We start from the raw sequence: 22,944 nt of genomic DNA on the forward strand, positions 1-22,944 counted from the left end.
AAGATGAAAAGGGAAACTGAAAGGTAATCTAGCCCAACTCCCTTCTTCCCCCCAGAAATGCCTCCATAACTATGCCAGCCAGAAGTATCAGAATTATAGAAGCATGGGAAAATGCTCTGATAAAATAAATACGTAAATTCAATGAAATCCCTCTCGAAATCAAAGCGGGCTTTGTGGTAGAAATTCACAGGCTGATCCTAAGTGTATGTTCTTATAATGCAAAGGACCTAAAACAGCCAAAACAATTCTGAAAAAGAACAACACAGTTGGAGGACTTATACTATCCAATTCCACGATGACTGTAAAGTCATCAAGACAAGTAAACAAGTAAAGAAGACAGGGTGGTCCTGGCATAAGGACAGGCACACAGATCCATGGAACAGAACTGAAAGTCCCCAAATAAACCTTTACATTCATGGTCAATCGAATTTTGACAAATATGCCCAGGCGCTTCAACAAATGGTGCTGGGACAACTGAACAGCCACACACACAAAAAACAAAAAACTGAAACCCTTATCATACACCAAACATAAAAATTAATTCAAGCTGGATTATACATCTAACTATAAGAGGTAAAACTATCAAACTTCTACAAGAAAACAAAAGAGATAATTGTAGTGATCCTGGGGTGGGCAAAAAGCTCTCAAATACAACATCAAAAGCATAACCCATAAAAGAAAAAATTAATAAATTGTACTTCATCAAAATTAAAAACTCTTGCAGTAAAAAAAAAAAAAAGCCGGGGCTTCCCTGGTGGCGCAGTGGTTGAGAGTCTGCCTGTCAATGCAGGGGACACAGGTTCGTGCCCTGGTCCGGGAAGATCCCACATGCCGCGGAGCGGCTGGGCCCGTGAGCCATGGCCGCTGAGCCTGCATGTCCGGAGCCTGTGCTCCGCAGCGGCAGAGGCCACAACAGTGAGAGGCCCGCGTGCAGCAAAAAAAAAAAAAAAAAAAAAAAGAAAAGCCAAGCCACAGACTGGGGAAAAACTCTTGCAAATCATATACCTGATAATAGGAACTGCATTCAGAATAAAGAACTCATAACTCAATAGTAAGAAGACAATTCACTTTTTCAAATGGGCAAAAGATGTGAACAAACATCTCAGTGTGGAAGCTACACAGTTAGTGAGCACATGAAAAGCTGCTGCATGTACTCGTCACTAAGGAAATCCAAATTAAAACCCCAGTGAGAACCAGTACACTCGAGGATGGCTACTGTCGATAAGATAGACGATGACAAGTGTCAGCAAGGATAGGCACGAACTTGAACCCTCACATGTTGCCTCTGGGGATGTGAAATGGCACAGGCAGTTTGGAAAACAGCCTGGGAATTTCTTAAAAAGCTAAACATAAATGTACTGTACAGCCCAACAGTTCAACTTCTAGGATTTTACCCAATAGAAATGCAACCATGTGTGTGAGTGTTCGTGGCAACAATATTCATAATAACCGAAAGCAGGTGAATGGATAAACAAAAAGTGGCAGATTCATACCATGGACTATGATTCTGCGATTAAGATGAACGAGCTATTGAGACCTGCTACAACACACTACAACAAAAACGTACGCCAAATGATGAAGCCAGACGCGAAAGGCTATATATTGTGTGAGTCCATTTATCTGAAATGTCCAGAAAAGGCAAATTTGTAAAGACTGAGAGCACATCAGTAGTTGCCTAGATTGAGTGGCAGTGGGGAAAAGAATTAACTGCAAATGAGCAGTTGTGATGGTTGCACAAGTTTACACACTTACTTTTAATTGTGTTGTACATTTACAATGGGTGGATACTACAGTATATACATCATATCTCAGTGAAGTTGTTTAATAAGAAGCAAAATCTAAAATCTCTATATGTGGTACGTCTGAAATATTATATTACATATGCATAGGTGTTTCAAAAGTAATAAACACAATACTTCTGAAACATTAACAGTGAACATTTTTTGTGTGGAATTAATGGATGATTTTTGTTTTCTTTGTTATACTTCCCTGTATTTTTCAAGTACTCTATAAAAAGCATATATTCAGTTTATAATCAGAAAAATAAAAAGAGATCTTAAGAAAGATACGAGCCCCACTAAAAGTAGTATCAGGAAACAGTATCAGTTTCAGGAAACAGCTTCCTCTAAAATACGTTCTAGCGTATCCTAACACTCGACATCAGTAATGAGTCCTACATGCTGGTATAACGTCAGTTCCTAAAAATATTTTAAGAACCAATTTGCCAATAGTGCCTCTTACCCTCCAGTCGCACCACCCTGTGTCTGAGCTGCCGGATCTGAAGACACGACTTTCCCCCGAGCATCCCAGGAGGCCGAACTGAGTGCAAAGAGTGTGCGAATCCCTGCCGTGAGTGTGCAGGACACGCCACCCCAAAATATGCCCCTCGGGTATATTGATTATTTTGAGCCGAAGACACGTGAAAAACCGCCAGTGCTGGGCGGGGCTTTCTCTGAACTCCCCTCCTCTGCCTAGAAACAGATCCCCAAGAGGAACTCGGTTGTCAAAAATTCCCTCCCGGCAAGAACGAGCCCGTTCACCCCGCCTAAAAATCATTTACTCTCCCCTAAGTGACTAAACGGCCCCTCTTCCTTCCCATAATAGACGGTATATATGCTCTCAAATCGCAATTCTTTTTTGGATATTCACTTTCCCCCCCCCCCCGTGCTTTCCCCACGTATTTAATATTAAAAATGAATAAATGTCGGTACCTTTTCTCATGTTAATCTGCCCGCTATTAGTTTATTCCAAAGACCCAGTTATCAAAGCTAGGAGGACAGAGGCAAAGTGTTTCTTCCCCTCCCTGATGAGTCACATCAGAAAATAATAAAGAGGCGATGCCCTGCCTCAGGCCAAGTCACCAAGTGCATGGATGCCGCTAGCAACTCAACTTCGCTAGCTATAGAACGAATTACCAACAGGGCAGAATGTCAGACATCCACCCTGTGTGTCAAGTAACAGTTTGAAGGCCTTGGGAGAACCCTATTCCTCTGGCTGATCGTATTTTAGTTTATGGTGTGATTAGAAGGTAAACTTGGCCTTGCCTAGCATGAGGCTTGGCCAGACCCAGATGCGGCAGACCCCCCTACACCTTCAGCCCAGGGAGCCCTTGTTTTCCTTCTGTCTTGGCGTGCTGCCGGCGAAAGAGTTAACACCAGTCCCCAAACTGAGTGCTAACATGAAAAGACTGGGCTGTTTTCGAAGGGCAGCAGTCACTCCTACAAAAACTGAATGCACGTAAGTTGCTCATTCCTAGGAAAGGGAAGCACCGGAAAACAAAGTGCAATTTTTACAGCAGCCTTGTAGTTGAAATAAAACCTTACCGGCCTGTAACATTTTTTTTTTTTTTTACCATTTCAGTTTCTTCACAGACTCACAGTACTGTAAAAAACATCCTAGGTGAGATCAGCATTACTACTAACCCACAGTGATTGATTACTGCCTGGAGCACAGGGAGGGATAACAAAATAATGCACCTGGTTTATGGTTTCACAAGGTCTACGGTCCAAATAGAAGCAGCAACATATATCCCCAGCAGCGATGGGCATTCCAACACTATGAATATTTTGTAAAAGAAATAAATAGAGTTTATGGTTAAACGTGGAAAAGCATCACCGTAGTGTTATGGAGAGGATGCTGAGCCAGGATCTATAAAAACCTTGATGTCAGACCCTGAATTTTCACTTAACTGCCTGTATGCCCTGAATCACATCATTTAAGCTTTTGAATCCACGTTTCCTCACTTGTAAAACGGTATAAACTCTCGCCCTCCAAAACATACGGTGCTGTCATAAGGATTAAGTGATGTAATATAATACAAACAGGGGGTTACTAAAAAGTGCCGCACGGATGTGTTACAGTTTATTTTTAATGTATTTTTCATAAAGTTTTCCCAAAGAACGAAAAGAAGAAAAATCTTGCAACTCTTACTTGCTGCATTTCTTCATTGCCTTGCTGGTGCTAATAGATCTGGTGAGTTATTAATGTGGATGAAGATTTAACATGGAATTTTCTTATTAAAGTATTAAACTTTTGTAAATGATGGCATTTTCAAGAAAAGAACTTGGCAGTGTCTGTATGCTGATAATAGACATTCTGAGCTGTGTCTATTCATTAAAATAAAATTTTCCAAGACAACAAGCTGAGAATTCTTTATTCATTTGTAAGTTCTTAGTAACATTTGGCAACTACCTGAAGATTCATGAGGATAAAGTTCAAGTGTTAATATGTTCAGAATCTCCTCATTTGTTAACTAGGAATACCACACTGAAAGCAAGCTGCCCTAATCCTCCCACTTATTAAATGGATAGCTCACCCTACCATAGCAAGGAGCCGTCATTTTCAATTAAGCGTGGGTTGAAAAATATTGTAATTAATCTGCCTCATTCGGTCACATTTTTGACTTTTCCGAGAACAAACAAAAATGATTATCTCTAGCTTTCTCCTTCCTGAGAAATTTTACACTTCACACATGACTTGTCATTTAAGTCAATAGTACGAGGCTAGGTATGGTCAAAATTATGAACTCCCGCATTTCTTTTCCATGGTCTCAATTTTTTCAATTGTCCCCCCCTTTCTCATATCTAGCCAGTACCCACAGCTGGCATTCTGATATTTTCCAGTCGTCCTGGCCTCATAAATTCATTCACACAGACCCTCCTAAACTGCTGTTGGGCCTCACTGTCGCTGTATTGTAAAAGAAGGGGCAAGTTGAGGGTCCTCATTTGCATAAGGGATGATGACAGGACCATAAGCAGGAGAGGGCTGTCAATGTATTCGTCAGGGTTCTCCAGAGAAAGAGACCCAACAGGTCTGTACAGATATATACGCAAGAGGAGAGTTATTACGGGAAGTGGCTCACGCGGCTACAGAGGCCAAGAGGTCCCACGACCTGCTGTCTGTAAGCTGGAGACCCAGGAAAGCCCACGATGTAACTCAGTCCGACTCCAAGGGCCTGAGAACCAGGAGAACTGACGTCCAAGGGCAGAAGGAGATGGACGTCCCAGCTCAAGCAGAGAGTGCGAATTCACCCTTCCTCGCCTTTGTGTTCTGTTCAGGCCCTTAACAACTGGACGGTGCCCATCTGCATTGCTCAGTCTACTGATTCAAATGCTAATCTCTCCCACAGACACCCCTAGAAATAACGTTTTGCCAGCTATCTTTCTGGGCATCCCTTAGCCCAGCCAAGTGGACACAAAAAAGTATCCCTTGCAGTTGGGTGCAGGCAGAGTTACAAAGCTCAGATGGCAATGACACCACATAGCCACGCTTTTGAGGTCACTCTAAATGGCCACTAACTAACCCGGTGATGGTAAATAAAGCCCTCCAGGTCTTAGTTCATCTGAGTTTAATCATCTAAAACAACACCTGATACTGGGGGAAATAATCGACTACTGGATCCAATTATGTGATTTATTATTTTACAAAGAACTAAATGCAAGAGTAAAGCAAAATTTCAATGTTTGTGAGTTCTTCCATTTTGAGAAAATTCACACTTGCGCTATTAAATTTGTGTCAAATACTTTCCCAATGTTTTGTTTGATTTTTAATTCATTTGGTATATTACTCATATTTTTATAATTCAAATTATACTTGAATTTATGAAAAACGAATTCAGGAAAAAGAACTGGCTAAATTCTTAATATTCTTCCAGATTTTCTTCCAAAAGGAATAGCTCCATCCTTGACATTTTATCCTAAAGCATTCCGAACTTTTTGAAAGAGGATGGATTCATTTCCCACCCATGTCGTAAATAATATGTTATGATGAAGGTTCAGGGAAACAACTGGGGGAGGGTGTATATCATTTTCCATTCCAAAATGAAACAGCCCTAATCCTGTATGAAAATGTCTGACCAATTAGAATACAGAGCTGGCAAAGATTTAAAAAAAAAACAAAAAACATAAGTTTGATCTCTTCACAAAAGGCTAGATTCTGTAATGTTCAGCCTTGTTGCGTGGCCTAAAATATTCTCCAAAAACAATAGACATGTCTCATTTCCTCAAAAGAATAAAATAGTCCATGGACTTCAAATTTGTATTTTTACACAGATAAACAGAATGAATCGAGAGCTATGGCTGTATCCCTCATTCTGTCATTGCCTTACACAACTGGAGAAACTCAGGAGGGCGAGATGCCCTGGCGCGCTGCTGCCCACACCTCTCCCATGCGCACATGCCTACCTGAGACAAGAACCCGGTTGCTTTTTTTTTTTTAACCTCTTTATTGGAGTATAATTGCTTTACAATGGTGTGTTAGTTTCTGCTGTATAACAAAGTGAATCAGCTATACGTATACATATATCCCCATATCTCCTCCCTCTTGCGTCTCCCTCCCACCCTCCCTATCCCACCCCTCTAGGTGGTCACAAAGCACTGAGCTGATCTCCCTGTGCTATGTGGCTGCTTCCCACTAGCTATCTGTTTTACGTTTGGTACTGTATATATGTCCATGCCACTCTGTCACTTCGTCCCAGCTTACCCTTCCCCCTCCCCGTGTCCTCAGGTCCATTCTCTGCATCTGCTTCTTTATTCCTGTCCTGCCCCTAGGCTCTTCAGAACCTTTTTGTTATTATTATTATTTTTTAGATTCCATATATATGTGTTAGGTATTTGTTTTTCTCTTTCTGACTTACTCTGTATGACAGACTCTAGGTCCATCCACCTCACTACAAGTAACTCAATTTCATTTCTTTTTATGGCTGAGTAATATTCCATTGTATATATGTGCCACATCTTCTTTATCCATTCATCTGTTGATGGACACTTAGGTTGCTTCCATGTCCTGGCTATTGTAAATACAGCTGCAATGAACACTGTGGTACATGACTCTTTTTGAATTATGAAGAACGGGGGTTTTCCAAGAAGAGAGATCAACACGGGCTCTGCTGGCCACTTCCCGGGCTTGAGATCGCCTTTGCCAGAGAAGTGACACCACTCGAAGGCGTCTCAAATGCTCTGAACACGGAGCGCGCGTGAACCTGCGCGGGAGGGGCTGCCGCCTGGGCCGGGACCCCGCCCCGATGCTCAAGGAGGCGAACCGGCAGCAGCTGGGGACAGTGAGCACGACCCCGGGAGACCCCGGGAGACGCCGGGAGCCAAGGCCTCCTCTCAGTCTGCGACACAAGGACTGTTCGAGGTCCGTGCGGCTCCCTCCTGACCGCCAGGCCTCCCCACGGCTCTGGGCCCAGGGTGCACCCACGCCCGGCTGGGGTGTCCGCCCAGCGGGGACAGGCCAGAGCCTGGCCCAGACGGCGCCGAGGCCGGAGCACCTGCAGCACCGCATCGTCGCCACGTGCAGCCCCGGGCCCTCCTCGGGTCCTGTCCCTCATGGAGCGGGCTTCTGACGCCGCTTCTTCCCCACTTCCCCGGGCCTGGTGTGCAGGGGCATCCGCTGAGCCAGCCTGGAGTCCTCTGCACCGGTCTGGAAAGCTCCGTGGGCCTCGGGAGCCACTCTCGATGACTCGGTGACTCCCGTGCAGCCCCTGCCGGCCCGGGCCCACTCCGCCCATCCCAACAGACGGCCTTGTAAGTGACTCGGACCCTGGCCAGAAGGGACTGGGCCTCCCCGTGTGGGGTGAGGCCTCCGGGAGTGTGTGCAGGACATGACCAGAGACAGGCAGCCGGGGTCCGGTGGCCCAGCACCGATGCAGCGGTAGGCCTTTCACCGAACAGCCCCAGTGGGTTCAAGGCCAAGCTAGGGGTCTTGGCAGATGGACCAGAATGATTGTGGGGTGCAGGGGCTGTTTGTCTCGGGGGTCAGTTGCCTTCAGGAGACAAAGTGTATTTGGGGCGGTAGCATCAATGCGCATCATCTTGGGTTGATTTCTGTGGCTTAAAAAGGGTTTTTTCATGTTTGTTTGGGGTTTTTTGTTTTTGTTTGGTTTTTTTTTGGCAAGGACCAGCCCGCGGTGATCCCAGCATCTCCAAGGGGCCTGCAGCCCACACCATGGCTAGAATATGATACCTTATGGCAACAACTCACTTTGCGTCAGATGGGGTCACCAACAGGGCCTGGTAGTCCAACCTGGCGAATCACTGGACAGAGGAGAACTAAGGTTTGGAGAGGGGTAGGGTTAGCAAACTCCAACCGCCTAACACCCCTACCCCAAGCCGTGGAGATGCCAGTGGCCTGGGGTGGGACACAGCCCTTGCCCCTTCCCAGGTGTTGCTCCCCGCACTCAGCAACACACACGCCTTGTGAGGAGCCCTCCTGCCTGGGAGCTTGTTCTCAGAGGGTGCTGGGCCCAAAGTGAGCAGTCAGGTGCGCCCCACTAACCCCACCACTGGCCTGGCTGCAGGGACTGCACTGGGGGAGGGAAGCCACTCCCCGCCTCCTTTTACATCCCTCTGGATTTGTTACTATTTTGCACTCTTAATACCAGCTGATAATGACTGTCTAGACTGGGGGAAAAAAATCGAACGTTTGGAATATTTTTTTTTAAACTTTTTAAAATATTTTAAAAATATATTTTTTTAACTATTAAACTATTAAACTAATAGTTTAAACTATTATAATAGTTTTTTAAACTATTAAACTAATAGTTTAAACTATTAAACTATTAACTATTAAAATATTTTAAAAATATTTTTTTAAACTTTTTAAAATATTTAAAAAAATTTTTTTAACTATTTATTTTTTTTTCATCTGTAGACTAGATCAGTCATAAATACAAAATAATTTCTTGAAATAACATGGTAAAAAATAATAACTGTGATCCCAGCTCCTATCTTTGCTCACAGGCAAGGGCAGCCTTTAAACATAGGGTCAAACAGGACAGCAAATACGGTTAAAGTCCCAGAAGACAGATAAGGCCTCTGGCTTCTGGATAAGAAGTCTGGCTTTTAGAGAATAAAAAGGTAATTGGATTACTATTCTGTAATTTTCGTGTTGATTCAATAAGAAAAGATTTTCCAAGATTGTGACAGGAGGGATCTAGTTGGACCTACAGAGTGTGTTCTAGGATGTGAGTGTTCCTGAAACACCAGAACGCTTAGACCAAGAGCCTCTGGGAAATCGCCCTGCACTGGACACCTCTTCGTATGGCCTGATCACAGAATTTGCTGATGGTTTCGTTATGATCATTCAGAGGACTAAATATATTGTTCCTCTTCTGTAGCAAAAAAGCAGAAATACCAGGCCAGAGAATGAAAATCTATTTTTTTCCCTCCTTCCCTAGATTTCACTTACCAAGAGGACTTCTTTTCTTGCAGGACAACTGGGTAAGGAGCCACCAGACGCCATGTTCATTATGTCAAGTCTGCTCATGCAAATGAACATTTTCTTTGAAGAATCATCAGGTCAAAATTTCGGGATTGTCTGGAACAGAATGTTAACCCTACATTTGAGATTAGGGAATGAACAAATATGCTTGTCTTTCTATCTTTTCTCTTTCCTCAGAGCACAGCGAAAACATCAGACAGGCTTCTGTGGGTGACTGACTTGACAAGCAGCTTAGAAGTGAAGCCCAACTGCAAAAAAAAAAAAAAAAAAAAAAAAATCCCAGCCTCCACAAAACCGGGCTCTTCTTTTTCATCTTTTCTTGACATTTTGCTCCCCAAATTAGCTTTTTGATGAGAAAATCGCAGTGAGTCATACCAAAGCTAGTTAAAGGTGAGGCAAATGCCTGAGATTGAAATTCAGTTGATTCCACTTTGCTGTGCTGATGGTGCTTGGTAATTGGACATTGGAATTACAACCGCTGTGACCTTTCACAATGAGAAGGAAGAGAGCGCCATTCAGTTTGCTGGAATTTTGTCTATATTTAAAGCACTTTTTTTGAATGAAGTAATTTACTCTTCTTTTTAATTAGAAATACGAAGCAGCCTGTTTTTCATGTCGCTACGTGCATTTATTCAATCATTCTAGTTCTTAGACCAATAAAAGCCAATGTGTTTCTTGCTTTCTTATCACCTCTCCCTCCATGACCAACTTCCCACCTCTGCCCCTCCCATGCCCACTGTTTCTGGAAGTTACTAGCATGACTTACCTTCCCTCCCATTGCTGTTTCCACCCAACTCTTTTTTTTTTTTTTTTAATTTTTTGGCCAAGCCAAGCAGCTTGCGGGATCTTAGTTCCCCAATTGAACCCGTGTCCCCTGCAGTGGAAGCACAGAGTCTTAACCACTGGACCACCAGGGAAGTCCCTCTACCCAGCTCTTAGGGTTGCTCCTCTCCAGATGCAGTCTTCCTTCTATTCCTTCCTCTAGTGCCATGTCTTCAGTGGCATATGAGCATATATTGCTTAGGGTTATTGTTTGAAAGTGGGGTGAGGAAGGAGACATGCAGTTCCTGGTCCCGGTTATGTACCCAAAGCAAGAACGGATTCCTATTTCTTTCTCCATAGCGCTTCGCTGCTCTCGTATAACCTGTCCTTTCTATTTATTTATTTCATCATTTAACAAATATTTATTGGCTGCTGCTATACATTCAGCCATATTCAAGAAAGAGAAGAGAGAGAACTGGCCAGTGGATTAGCAACACGGACGTAGCAGCCTCCCATCATTCACAGAGGCATATGGACAAGAAAGAGACACTGTCCCTGGGACTGTTTCTCTTCTAAGGAGTTAAAAAAACCTAAGTTCTTTTCATCAGGCCTCAGAATTCCATGTATTTCATATTTTTAAACACTTCTTAGAAAGTGCTTTTAAATATTGGATTTAAGTTTTTTAAGAAAATCAAAGCTGTCTAGCACAAATCAGACTGTGTGTTCTTCCCTCATATATGAAATTGGATTATTAAAAATCATCAAAATTGAGGGACAATAAGGGAAGGAGAGTTCATAAAAATAGTTAAGATATATTAACCAGTAGGATAAGATTAAATTGCTTTCCATGGAGAGGAGTTGGATGCAAGAGACTGATTATAATGTAAATTGGCTTTTTTTAGCATCACCTGATTCTCTCCTTTCTCCCAGCAGCTGCCTTATTGAGTCACTGCCCTACTCCTCCATGCCTGGTCCTCCGTCTGTGAGGTCCATAAAGCATAAAGCCCCGGGCTTCCCTGGTGGCGCAGTGGTTGAGAGTCCGCCTGCCGATGCAGGGGACGCGGGTTCGTGCCCCCGTCCGGGAAGATCCCACATGCCGCGGAGCGGCTGGGCCCGTGAGCCACGGCCGCTGAGCCTGCGCATCCGGAGCCTGTGCTCCACAACGGGAGAAGCCACAACAGTAAGACGCCCACGTACCGCAAAAAAAAAAAAAAAAAAAAAAAGCCCCGACATGGCGGGGTGAGGAAGGGAGAGAGTTGTGGGTATAGTTTCAGTTTTATAAAAGATGAAAAAGTCCTAACCATCTGTTGCACAAAAATGTGAATACACTTAAAAATGGTTTAGGTGGTAATTTTATATTATGTGAATTTTACCACAATTTAAATAAATAAATAAGCAAGCAAGCAAAGCTTATACTAGTTAGAAGACCCAAAGTTTCATAAAGTTCTAGAAATTTCTTTCAAAGATTTTTCTTCATAAAAGAATACAGTCATCACAGACTATAAATCAGGGATGCAAAATCTTATAGTTCAAAAGTCAGAAGGTCACAGATAGTATATTAAATGTTCTATGAAAGATAGAGGTTACGGTAGGTGTTATAGCTAATTATACTAAAACAAAAGGGCAAATCCAAAGCACTTCTTAGAGTAACTAGAGCTAGATAATACAAGTTGAAGTATCTTTAAAATCTTAAAAACTTATCACTTAAAAAACTATGGCCCAGATGAGAAAGAAACTGATGATAGAAGTTTAAGGAACCTGATACCTACTGCTTCTAGAAGAAATTCTATTGTTTCTCAGAATATACATTCAAAACACATGTAAACCCAACATGATTTTTAAATACACATAAGCATGCTTGCTCACACACACGCGCACACACACACACACACACACACACACACACACACACACACACAGATAAGTCCTGGGCCTCTAAATTAATTGCCCTAGATCTGATTATTGCTACAGCTAAGCAGTCACTGAGTAAAATATGTACTATAGTCTAGGCAAAACTATATTTTAAATGATCTCTGAATGACTGCCTAATCTATATTATTCAAATAAGGCAAAAGCTTGACAGACAGATGGAAAAGTGGTCACAGTGATAGGAAAGTAAGATGATGGCCAAAAGGAAGAAGTTGTCAGGCAGCATTTTTAATGTCAGTGTCATGAGAACACCAGAATACCAAGAGGTAGAGCAAAGCTCAAAACCAGATGCTCCTCTCATGTAAAATGGGTTAATTCTGATTTTTATTGCTCTGACTTAAAACATGGAGGGTTTTTTTTTAAAAAGAGATGTAAAGCCTAGGATAGCCGTCATTTGCTGAGTCTATACCTCTCATATATGAATTTCTCATTCAAACAACTTAATTTCCAAATAATTTCACACAGAATTTAAGTGGAGTGTGATCTTATAAGGTATTGCACAAGATATACATTTTATTTTATTATTTTTTTTACATCTTTATTGGAGTATAATTGCTTTACAATGGTGTGTTAGTTTCTGCTTTACAACAAAGTGAATCAGTTATACATATACATATGTTTCCATATCTCTTCCCTCTTGCATCCCACCCTCCCTATCCCACCCCTCCAGGCGGTCACAAAGCACCGAGCTGATCTCCCTGTCCTATGCAGCTGCTTCCCACTAGCTATCTACCTTACGTTTGGTAGTGTATATATGTCCATGCCACTCTCTTGCTTTGTCACAGCTTACCCTTCCCCCCCATATCCTCAAGTCCATTCTCTAGTAGGTCGGTGTCTTTATTCCTGTCTTACCCCTAGGTTCTTCATGACATTTTTTTTTCTTAAATTCCATATATATGTGTTAGCATACGGTATTTGTCTTTCTCTTTCTGACTTACTTCACTCTGTATGACAGACTCTAGGTCCATCCACCTCATTACAAATAGCTCAATTTCGTTTCTTTTTATGGCTGAGTAATATTCCACTGTATATATGTGTGACATCTTCTTTATCCATTCATCCGATGATGAACACTTAGGTTGTTTCCATCTCTGGGCTATTGTAAATAGAGCTGCAATGAACATTTTGGTACATGACTCTGTTTGAATTATGGTTTTCTCAGGGTATATGCCCAGTAGTGGGATTATGGGGTCATATGGTAGTTCTATTTGTAGTTTTTTAAGGAACCTCCATACTGTTCTCCATAGTGGCTGTATCAATTCACATTCCCACCAGCAGTGCAAGAGTGTTCCCTTTTCTCCACACCCTCCCCAGCATTTATTGTTTCTAGATTTTTTTATGATGGCCATTCTGACTGGTGTGAGATGATATCTCATTGTAGTTTTGATTTGCATTTCTCTCATGATTAATGATGTTGAGCATTCTTTCATGTGTTTGTTGGCAGTCTGTATATCTTCTTTGGAGAAGTGTCTGTTTAGGTCTTCTGCCCATTTTTGGATTGGGTGAAAAAGTCTGAGTTCAAATAAAGATAAAAGGAATACTATACCTTGAAATAACAATAACAACAATTAAAAATACTTCAGTCTTGAAAAAGTGTATTTTAGAATTAAATTACTCAAATGTTTAAAAACAAGGCGGGTGCAAGGGTTTGGCACAGACTGTTGCCACTGACCTAGTGGTCACTTAATAACGTGTGTTCGAACCCTACGTGAACCTGAGGCCCAGTCCACTCCAAGCCACAGACTTCAACCCTAAATTTAATAACGAAGACCAGTTCCCCCGCCTTAGACAGGCAGAACCAACAGATACAGCAGGAGAGAAGAGTAATTAAATCAACAACTTGAAAACCTAAGTAAAATATTGTTTATAAGTCAAATTTAGCCTCATCTTGTCCTTGAGATTTTTAAACTATTTAGAATGATGAAATGCATAGAAACGCCACCAGGGGGAGCTGTTGGTAAACCAACAAGAGCCGTTTCGCGGCCACGCAGATAACACAAGGAAACAATCTTCCCATTTCCACCCTACTGGGATATCAGGATGAACTTGGACAATTCACAAAGGAGGGGAGGGATTTTAAAACAGGATATGTTCAAGAACATGTATCCAGAAATAGAGCATCACGCCTGAAAACAGGCAAACCGAAGGGAATACCAGGCCTTCCCTTATCTTATTTTCTCATCACAGATTTAGTCATTTAAAAACAGGCAGTCTTTGCTTCTTTTTAACAGATCATTACACTTGAGATATATTCACTCTTCCTTCTCTTTGGGGAACAATCCACTTTAAAAACAGCTGGAAAGCTGAGTATCCTGGGGGGGAGGGTGGGGAGTCTTTCACGGGGACCCCTGGCCCACACCAGCCAGGCTCCAATTACCCTGCATATCGTTTCAGCTCAAAGTGCTGTCTTTTCCCATTACATTCTCAAGGCCTAAGTGAAAAACAAAAGCAAACAAACAAAAACCGAAGTTTTAAACTGCAAATCGAGTTCTGAAAGTCTGAGTCAGGCTTTGCTGTGCTCAGAATTAATTCCACTATTCCTAACTTGCCCTGAAGTGAAGTCACCAAAGAAAGAATCGCTGAGACTTGAGGACTATAAGTTATAAGCCTCATTATGATTTAGCTTTAAAGCTTTCCCAGGAGTGACAATACAAAACGAAGCTTCTCTCAGTGCTAAGGTTTTGTCTTTTTTTTATATATACATAAATTTATTTATTTATTTTTGGCTGCGTTGGGTCTTCGTTGCTGCACGCAGGCTTTCTCTAGTTGCGGCGAGTGGAGGCTACTCTTCTTTGTAGTACACGAGCTTCTCATTGCAGTGGCTTCTCTTGTGGAGCATGGGCTCTAGGCACACGGGCTTCAGTAGTTGTGGTATGTGGGCTCAGTAGTTGTGGCTTGTGGGCTTAGTTGCTCCGTGGCATGTGGGATCTTCCTGGACCAGGGCTCAAACCGTGTCCCCTGCTTTGGCAGGCGGATTCTTAACCACTGTGCCACGAGGGAAGTCCCAAAGTTTTGTCTTTTTAATAAAAGCATTTATTTGATTGATATGACCTGTGATACCTTGATTCGATTATTTTTCAAGAATTATTTTTCAAAATGAGCCACAAAAATTTGTTTTCTTCAGTCTTGTTAGCCTTAACCTACTATCCCCAAATCAACTGCAATTTACCTATTTTAGCTGCTTCATTTTTTCCCCCCTACTGCTGTGAACTTTAGTGGACTGAGTATGAATCAAATAATAATAAAGTAAAATGGGTGACACGGCTGAGTATGTAGCAGAAGCTCAATAATTATGGGTTCCTGCCCCAAGACTTCCAGCACGCTTCCTTGTTTGTGTGTAGGGATACCTTGCTTACACCCAAGAATGGCTTTGTCCATAGATGTCAATTACCTTTCTGTGGCTGTGATGTAGAATTCCAAGGACAGCTCTTGCATCCTTTCTGATGCCAGCCATTCCCTCCTGAGCACTTTCTTACATACTGCTCTGTGAGAGGCACTGAGGGGAAGCAGACGGTGTATAAAGCGTGGTCCTGAAGCACCCAGAGTTGAAATAAAACCAAGCCTTGTGAAACATACAGCTGCAAGTCTGGAGAGCATGTCATCAAATACAACAGCGATGGACACAAGGCAGCATGGCATGGAAAGAATGTGTGTTGTGTAGTTAGACAAACCCTGTAGTGGGTTGAATCGTGTTCTCCAAAAAGAGATGTTCATGTCCCCAAACTGGGTACCTGTGAGTGTGCCCTTATTTGGAAATTGGGTCTTTGTACTTGTAATGAAGTTAAGGGTTTTGAGAGGAGGTCGTCCTAAATCCAGTGACTGGTGTCCTTACAAGAGAAAGGACAGGGAGCAATGACAGAGAAGAGAAGGTCGTGTGGACATGAAGGTGGACATCAGAGTGATGTGGCTACAAGCCAAGGAATGCAAGGCTTGCTGGCAACCATTGGTACGTGAAGCTGGGAGACACAGAGGCATGGAGCAGACTCTCCTGCAGTCTCCAGGAGCCTTTCAACACCTTGACTTCAGACTTGTCGCCTCCAACACTCTGAGACAATAAACCTGTTGTTTAAGCCACCCAGGTTGTCATGATTTGTTACAGCAGCCCAAGGAAACTGATACAACTGACATGGGTTCACATCCATTCTGCACCAGTTTCCGTGGCCCTCTCTAAACGAGGGTTCATAATACTTATCTCGCAGAGAGATCAAAACCCAATTTAGACTTGGTGTTATGGACACTCCATCTCTTACAACCTCTGCAACCTTGGGAATGAGACTTAACACCTTGTTTCTCGGTTTCCTCACCCATACAATGGGGATGAAGACAGCAACTACCCTGCAGGGCTAGTTTGAGGATTACAGGAGATTTTGCACAGAAAGCACAGGTGCAGAGAGCAACAGCTGCACAAAGAGGCCCTCCAAAAATGTAAGACCTGGCGTTATGGTTGCCATGGGAACTGACTGGACAGGAAGATGACTAAGGTTTGAGACAACAGGAAACTCTAAGCAGGAAGTAAACATGTAGGGGACCTAGAAGCAACGGTCCCATTTGGATGGGTCACAGAGAAAGAAGGGGATGCTAGGTTAGATCCAAGGTGTGGGCAGCTCAGGAGTATAAGCAAAGAAAGAACGGAACTGAAGGAGCGTCTGCACAGAGGTCCCTGAGAGCCCAGGGACTGACTTGAGAAGAAGATTGGACAGCTTCTTCCTGACGCTGAAGTTAAAATTCACTAGAAATCCTAGGGACAGTTTAGAAGTGATACACTGTGAAATAAGTGTATGGAAATCTTTGAGTAAGGAAATAACCCCTAAAAAAGGATGATGAAGAGGGATTAGTCCAGTGGGCTAGACTAGAACAGTGTTCTGCGAACCTCATGTAGCGAAGGGCTGGTTTGTTTCCAGCCTAAGAAGGAAGGGCTGCTACAAAAGACAATAAAATACAACAAAAATAGATGTCTAGAACATGGAATAAAAAAAGGCAATGACTACCCCCAAAACCCAATTTTTTTGTTATCAGATTCAAATATACACAAAATTACTCTGTCAAATGATCATGAACATTTTGAAATTATTTTTTTTCGCGGCACGCGGGCCTCTCACCGATGTGGCCTCTCCCATTGCGGAGCACAGGCTCCAGACGTGCAGGCTCAGCGGCCATGGCTCACGGGCCCAGCCGCTGCGCAGCATGTGGGATCTTCCCGGACCGGGGCACCTGTGTCGCCTGCATGAGCAGGCGGACTCTCAACCACTGCGCCACCAGGGAAGCCCTTGAAATTCTTACTCTCAGTTGCTGCCTGACGTTATCACAGACCCAGAAGGAACAGCTGATCCTCGGACAACACGTGGAGTAGCTCTTCCAAGGAGTGGAGCGTGACGAAAGAGGAGAAACAGGACAGACCAGTGGGTGCCAGAGGCGGGGGGTGGGGATGGATGAAATGAGTGAAGGGAACTTCCAGCTATAAATAAATGTCCTAGGGACATACTGTACAGCATGGTGACTAGAGTTAGTAACACTGTAATGCACATGTGACAGTCATTAAGAGACTAAATCTTAAAAGTTCTCATCACAAGAAAAAAAATTCTGTAACTATGGATGGTGATGGATGTTAACTAGACATTGTGATGACCATTTCACAACGTATACAAATAGTGAATCATGATGTTGTCTACCTGAAATTAATATAACGCTGTATGTTGATTATGCCTCAATTTTTTTTAAAAAAAGAGAGTTAAAATCAAGAGAAGGCGCTCAGGGGGCTACTGTCATCTTCAAGGAAGCTGAAGACAAAGGTGGTGAAAATGCAAGTGAGGAAGAGACTCAGACACAAGGTATTTTGAAAAGTAAATTGATGGGGCATGAGAATAATGCACTTTAGCTGACTAAAGAAGAGCTGACTCCAAGGTTTTCATGAGATAAATAAGACTGACCCATTTATTGAATGGAAGGAATAGGAGAAAAGTGCAGTAAATGGGGGAAATAACCATATGCTTAGAGCGACCAGACTCGGAATACCATACCTCCTGCACTTTGAGGCTCTACAGCCCCGCGCCTGCCCCACAAGTGACAGAAGAGGGTCTCTTCTTCACTGTTGCCTTGGTGAGCGAGAATTATAGATTGACCGTACCATCACAGTTAAGTTAAAATAAACCTTGTGGCTTGAAAATAAAAATGTCCATGATAGAGAAATTATTAGAGGGAAAAGTTGGTAAAGAAAGGTAAACTTGGTTTAAAAAAGAAGAAGAAAAAAAGAAAAGAAAAACTGTTTAATAAGACTCCCTGGCCACAGGGGGTCAGTGTTGCTTCGAAGCAAAATTACCCTAAGTCCCTTTGGGGGTATAAAGGTCTTATACGAAATGACTACATTTTCTTCTAAAAGAATGTTAATTTCAATATATCTGATTTTTAGACTTATTGACTGACAGATGGTTACAGCATGTTAAAAAAAATCAACTTGTTAAAAATATATGTTTCATGCAAAAATTAGCTTGGACCCTCCTCATTCAAAAGCAATAAGAGAAATTAAGGGAGGGGAGGAATATATGTATACAAATTACATGCATCCCCTCAAATATCTATCTATAGGTATATAGACATATATTCAATCTCACCGAGAGCTCAGTGCCAAGGAAAAGGAAAAAACCATGCCTTTAATTACTCTGTAACTGAAGAGGTCAGGCACACACTCATAACATCTCTTGGTAAAAATAAAAAAATAAATGCTCTACTGCAAACAATAAACTCAGAGATTAGTATTGGCAGAAACATTTGCAATGTCTTCATTCTAAGATTAGAAGAGTTAAACAAAGTAATGCAAGAGTGAAGAAGAATAGAGATCACCTCGAACACAGGGACAAAAAATTACAATGAACGTGTTGGGGAAATCCCATTGGGATGATTGGGGCCAGTTTTGGGATATGTTGTGTAATTTTGATTCATCCATGTTGCCCAAGTTCCACACTTATCTGAAACATTTGGGTATTCATTCATGCACTGCTCTGGACAAGAACAGAGAGATCCCAGCCCTCATGGAGCTGTGTTAAATGAGCAAACAAATGTGTGAAAATACAATTACACATCGTGATAAAGGCTCGGAAAGAAAACAGCAGAGCAACCAGACAAGACCTCTAGGAGGAAGTGACATTTAAGCGGACACACCGAAGACCATTCAGGCCAAGAGTTGTGGGCGAGCATTTTGGGTCACAGACACCAAAGCCAGCGTGGATAGACCACAGTGAGTGAGAAGGAAAGAAAATCCTGTGTCTGAAGAAGTTCAGATGGATCCCAAGTGCAATGGGAAACCAGTGAATGAGAAGACTCATGATCCCATTTGCATTTACAGGGAAAGAAATCATTTGTCTGTTGTATAAATGGATGGGGTGGGGATTCAGCAAGAGCAGAAGCAGGGAGACCCAGATGTGGTTAGGAATTTGGGTGGTACTCCAGGAAGACGATGTCTGAGAAGATGGAGAGAAGGAAACAGGTTCTAGACACTTGGAGGGAGAATCAGCAGGTCTTATCGGGGATCAGATGGCGGGGGGGGGGGGCCGGGGGCAATATTTCTCTTAACTCTATGCTTATGCCCTACAGCTGCAACTTAATTTTATTGTTTCTACAAAGAAATACTAACCTTTCCTCTTAGAAGTAGAATTATTAAATTTTCACTGATTATACAAAGAAGTAGCAAATAATCATATATCATTGATTGTTCTGATTTATGTACATAAAATAATACCAGTTGAGCGCCATGACTTTTTAATGCCAATGGAAGCAAAACGATATTCAGTCAATGCTTGTAAAATTTAATAAAGATGAAAAGATGATTATTCCCTTGCAATTCTGATTTGATATCCATTGTTCAAAATCTCTGTTGATTTATTTTCTTTCAGAAATATTCGTGGGAAATGAATATGTTGAATCCAAAAATATTCATCCGCAAATCTATAAATTATAGTCAAATTTAATTTCTATTCTATGGGAACATTTTCAGTAACACGCAAGCACTGTGATAAGAGTATCTATGTCAGCCACACAACTAACAGGAAAAATGATGGGCCTATGGAAATATCTAAATCATCTTAAAAGAACAAGGACTGGGCTTCCCTGGTGGCGCAGTAGTTGAGAGTCCGCCTGCCCATGCAGGGGACGCGGGTTCGTGCCCCGGTCCGGGAAGATCCCACATGCCACGGGGCAGCTGGGCCCGTGAGCCATGGCCGCTGAGCCTGCGCGTCCGGAGTCTGTGCTCCGCAACGGGAGAGGCCACAACAGTGAGAGGTCACAACAGTGAGAGGCCCGCGTACCGCAAAACAAAAACAAAAACAAAACAAAAAAAAGAACAAGGACTAACGTACACTAAATGGGCAAAGCTTTATCCTAAATTAGTTCTGGACTTTCTAATGAAAATGGAGATTACCTGGGCAAGTTGGTTTCCATCCGGCAGGACTGGACCAGCCGCTCTTGTGAGTAGAATCCTAAGGGAATAGATTTCAAAAGATGTTAGATGTCAGGCGGAGACTGCAGGAGGCTACAGGTGTTGGGGTTTGGGAAATACTTTTCAATTACAGAGCATAATGCTAAAAAGGCAGTTAACTATAACGGCTATAATTCTCCTGCAAAAGAGTTTAGCACAAACAGACAGGTAGTTACTGGGCAATCTCTGCTAAACACCAGAAGTACGTTCAGATCCACACATGTAAGCTCGGGACACGCACTTACCTGGATCCATTCCGGTAAGACTCTCGCTGGGTCGCTACCTCATCCCCATCATTGTCTCTTTTCCAAGGAACAGCCCAAAGACTTTTCACACCTCTCTTTTGCGATTGCTGTAGGAACAAATCAGGATAATGGTTGTAAAGGGCTTTGAAAAGATAAAAACGGCAATACAATGCGAGACAGTATTATATAATCAGTTATGATTTCCTTTTACGATTCACCTGTTACATTTTATCATAACTATAGGCTTTATCTAAGTAGAGTATAAGTATCATACATTTATAATTGTACATTTTATATTATGTAACAGGATTACATTGTTAGTACTCAACAAGGAAATGAATCCTAAAATCTCCTTAAAAATTTTTTTTAACTATAGCTATGTTGGTTTCATCCCAAATCTTGAAATCTGACTTTCTCAGGATGGAATCGAGGCATATGTATTTTTACAGCTTTCTAGGTGATTCTGATGTGCACCCCAGCTTCAGAATCTCTGCATTGCTTTGACGAATATCAGATTAGAGTACGATTGTGGCAATCAAATAAAATTTATTTTAATGTATATATTTAAATTGAGATTTTAAAAAATAACAATCCTTATAAGTTAGCAAGGTAAGAAATGCAAATAATCTGCCAATTAACCCACATGTGGATTATGTAGGTTCATTGTGGATATCATTTGGGGTTTGCAGGCTCAGTGGCCATGGCTCACGGGCCCAGCCGCTCCCCGGCATATGGGATCTTCCCGGACCGGTGCACGAACCCGCGTCCCCTGCATCAGCAGGCGGACTCTCAACCACTGCGCCCCCTGGGAAGCCCTCATTTGGGTTTTTTACAGCAGTAGTACATGAGTTATTTCTCTGCTCGTCCTGCGCTGGTTACTGCAGGATCGGTCTCTCTCAAAACTGCAAATCTCCAGAAGGCGTCTGTCTCGCAGGTAATCAAGAACAGATCCCTGAGCTGCCAGCGTGGTGACTTCCTCAGCTCTGGCTCCCTTCCTATGCAGGGTGTTATAGGAAGCTCCTTGATGCCATCGGTGCATGGCAGCGATGCCATGTAGGAATCCCAGAGCGCCGGTGCCCGGCGTGTCGAGTCCTCCCCTGTGCCAAAGTCACTGCCTGGCTGAGATCTCACCAGCATCCCTGAGATGTCAGCATGCTTGGCCCTCGGTGCACACACGCTGTGATGTGCTGTGCTGTCCGATGACGCCGTGAGCGCGCGCATACGCACACACACATGCGCGCGCACACACACACACACACACACACACCCCCTCTCGGTCACACTTCTAGGTTGGTTCCCCAAAGCGCTTCCTTATGCTCCCAATGCCATTCCCAGATCTGTAAAATTAGCCTTTCTGCTTTTGGTCCCCAGACGTGAGACCCGCACCTGGTGGAGGGTGTGTGTGGAAAAGGCAGGAGAGGCCCCGAGATTAATGGATGAGGACGCGGGTGAGGGACCGTTGGCAGCTGAATTAGAAATCCTCTCATCTACAAATCTGGGGTGTCTCTATCACACCAAGTTTGACTCCAATCTCTTCTCCCTTATTGTCTGGAGCTGCCCATCAAAAAGGCTGCTCCCGGGCTTCCCTGGTGGCGCAGTGGTTGAGAGTCCGCCTGCCGATGCAGGGGACATGGGTTCGTGCCCCGGTCTGGGAAGATCCCACATGCCGCGGAGCGGCTGGGCCCGTGAGCCATGGCCGCTGAGCCTGTGCCTCCGGAGCCTGTGCTCCGCAGCGGGGGAGGCCACAACAGTGAGAGGCCCGCGTACCGCAAAAAAACAAAAACAAAAACAAAAAACAAACAAAAAAAAGGCTGCTCCCAGGGGTCTGGCAGAAATGCTTGAATTCTAGCTGGACCACGATTTAGGGGCATGCAGTGACCTCCTAATGTCATTCCCAGAGTCCTCTGTTTGCTATGGAAGGGAAATCTGACAGACTAGTAATATTGTAAGGAAAATTATAGAAAAGCCAATTTTATTTACAATTAAACATATAATTTAGTCCGCCTTTGCAAACAGCTGTTCCAATATTTATCTTTTATTCTTCATAAAAATATAATAAATCTATAGCATTATTTCTTCCCCCCCCCCTCCACCCAAGTACAAGTTTGTTACAGAGTCAAACAATTCTGACCAGTCCTCTGGAAAACAATCCAGCCCGATGCTAGTCCGTTAAGCAAGCGTGTCGTTAAAGCGTTGTTTGTCAAAGCTGGTCTTTTCCAAGGTGACCGTGTCCCCAGCTCCATGAATGCACCCACTTCAGACATTGCTGGTCAAGCAAAGCCTCTGTACTTGTCCCTGATCGGTGTAGAACAAACGCCA

At 43.0% G+C, this 22,944-nt stretch overlaps 1 protein-coding gene across 2 annotated transcripts in view; it reads right to left on the reverse strand.

The window, feature by feature from the left end:
• Positions 1-22,944, reverse strand: part of LOC125961254 (uncharacterized) — a 96,294-nt gene that overhangs the window by 16,337 nt on the left and 57,013 nt on the right. For both annotated transcript variants that reach the window (XM_049698017.1, XM_049698016.1), the window contains 2 exons: positions 20,626-20,732; positions 20,324-20,381 (listed from right to left, as the gene is read on the reverse strand). In XM_049698017.1, the coding sequence (XP_049553974.1) occupies positions 20,324-20,381; positions 20,626-20,732 (165 nt within the window). The remainder of the gene's footprint in view (positions 1-20,323; positions 20,382-20,625; positions 20,733-22,944) is intronic.

The sequence above is a fragment of the Orcinus orca genome, chromosome 15 (assembly GCF_937001465.1).
Source record: "Orcinus orca chromosome 15, mOrcOrc1.1, whole genome shotgun sequence".
NCBI lineage: Eukaryota > Metazoa > Chordata > Mammalia > Artiodactyla > Delphinidae > Orcinus > Orcinus orca.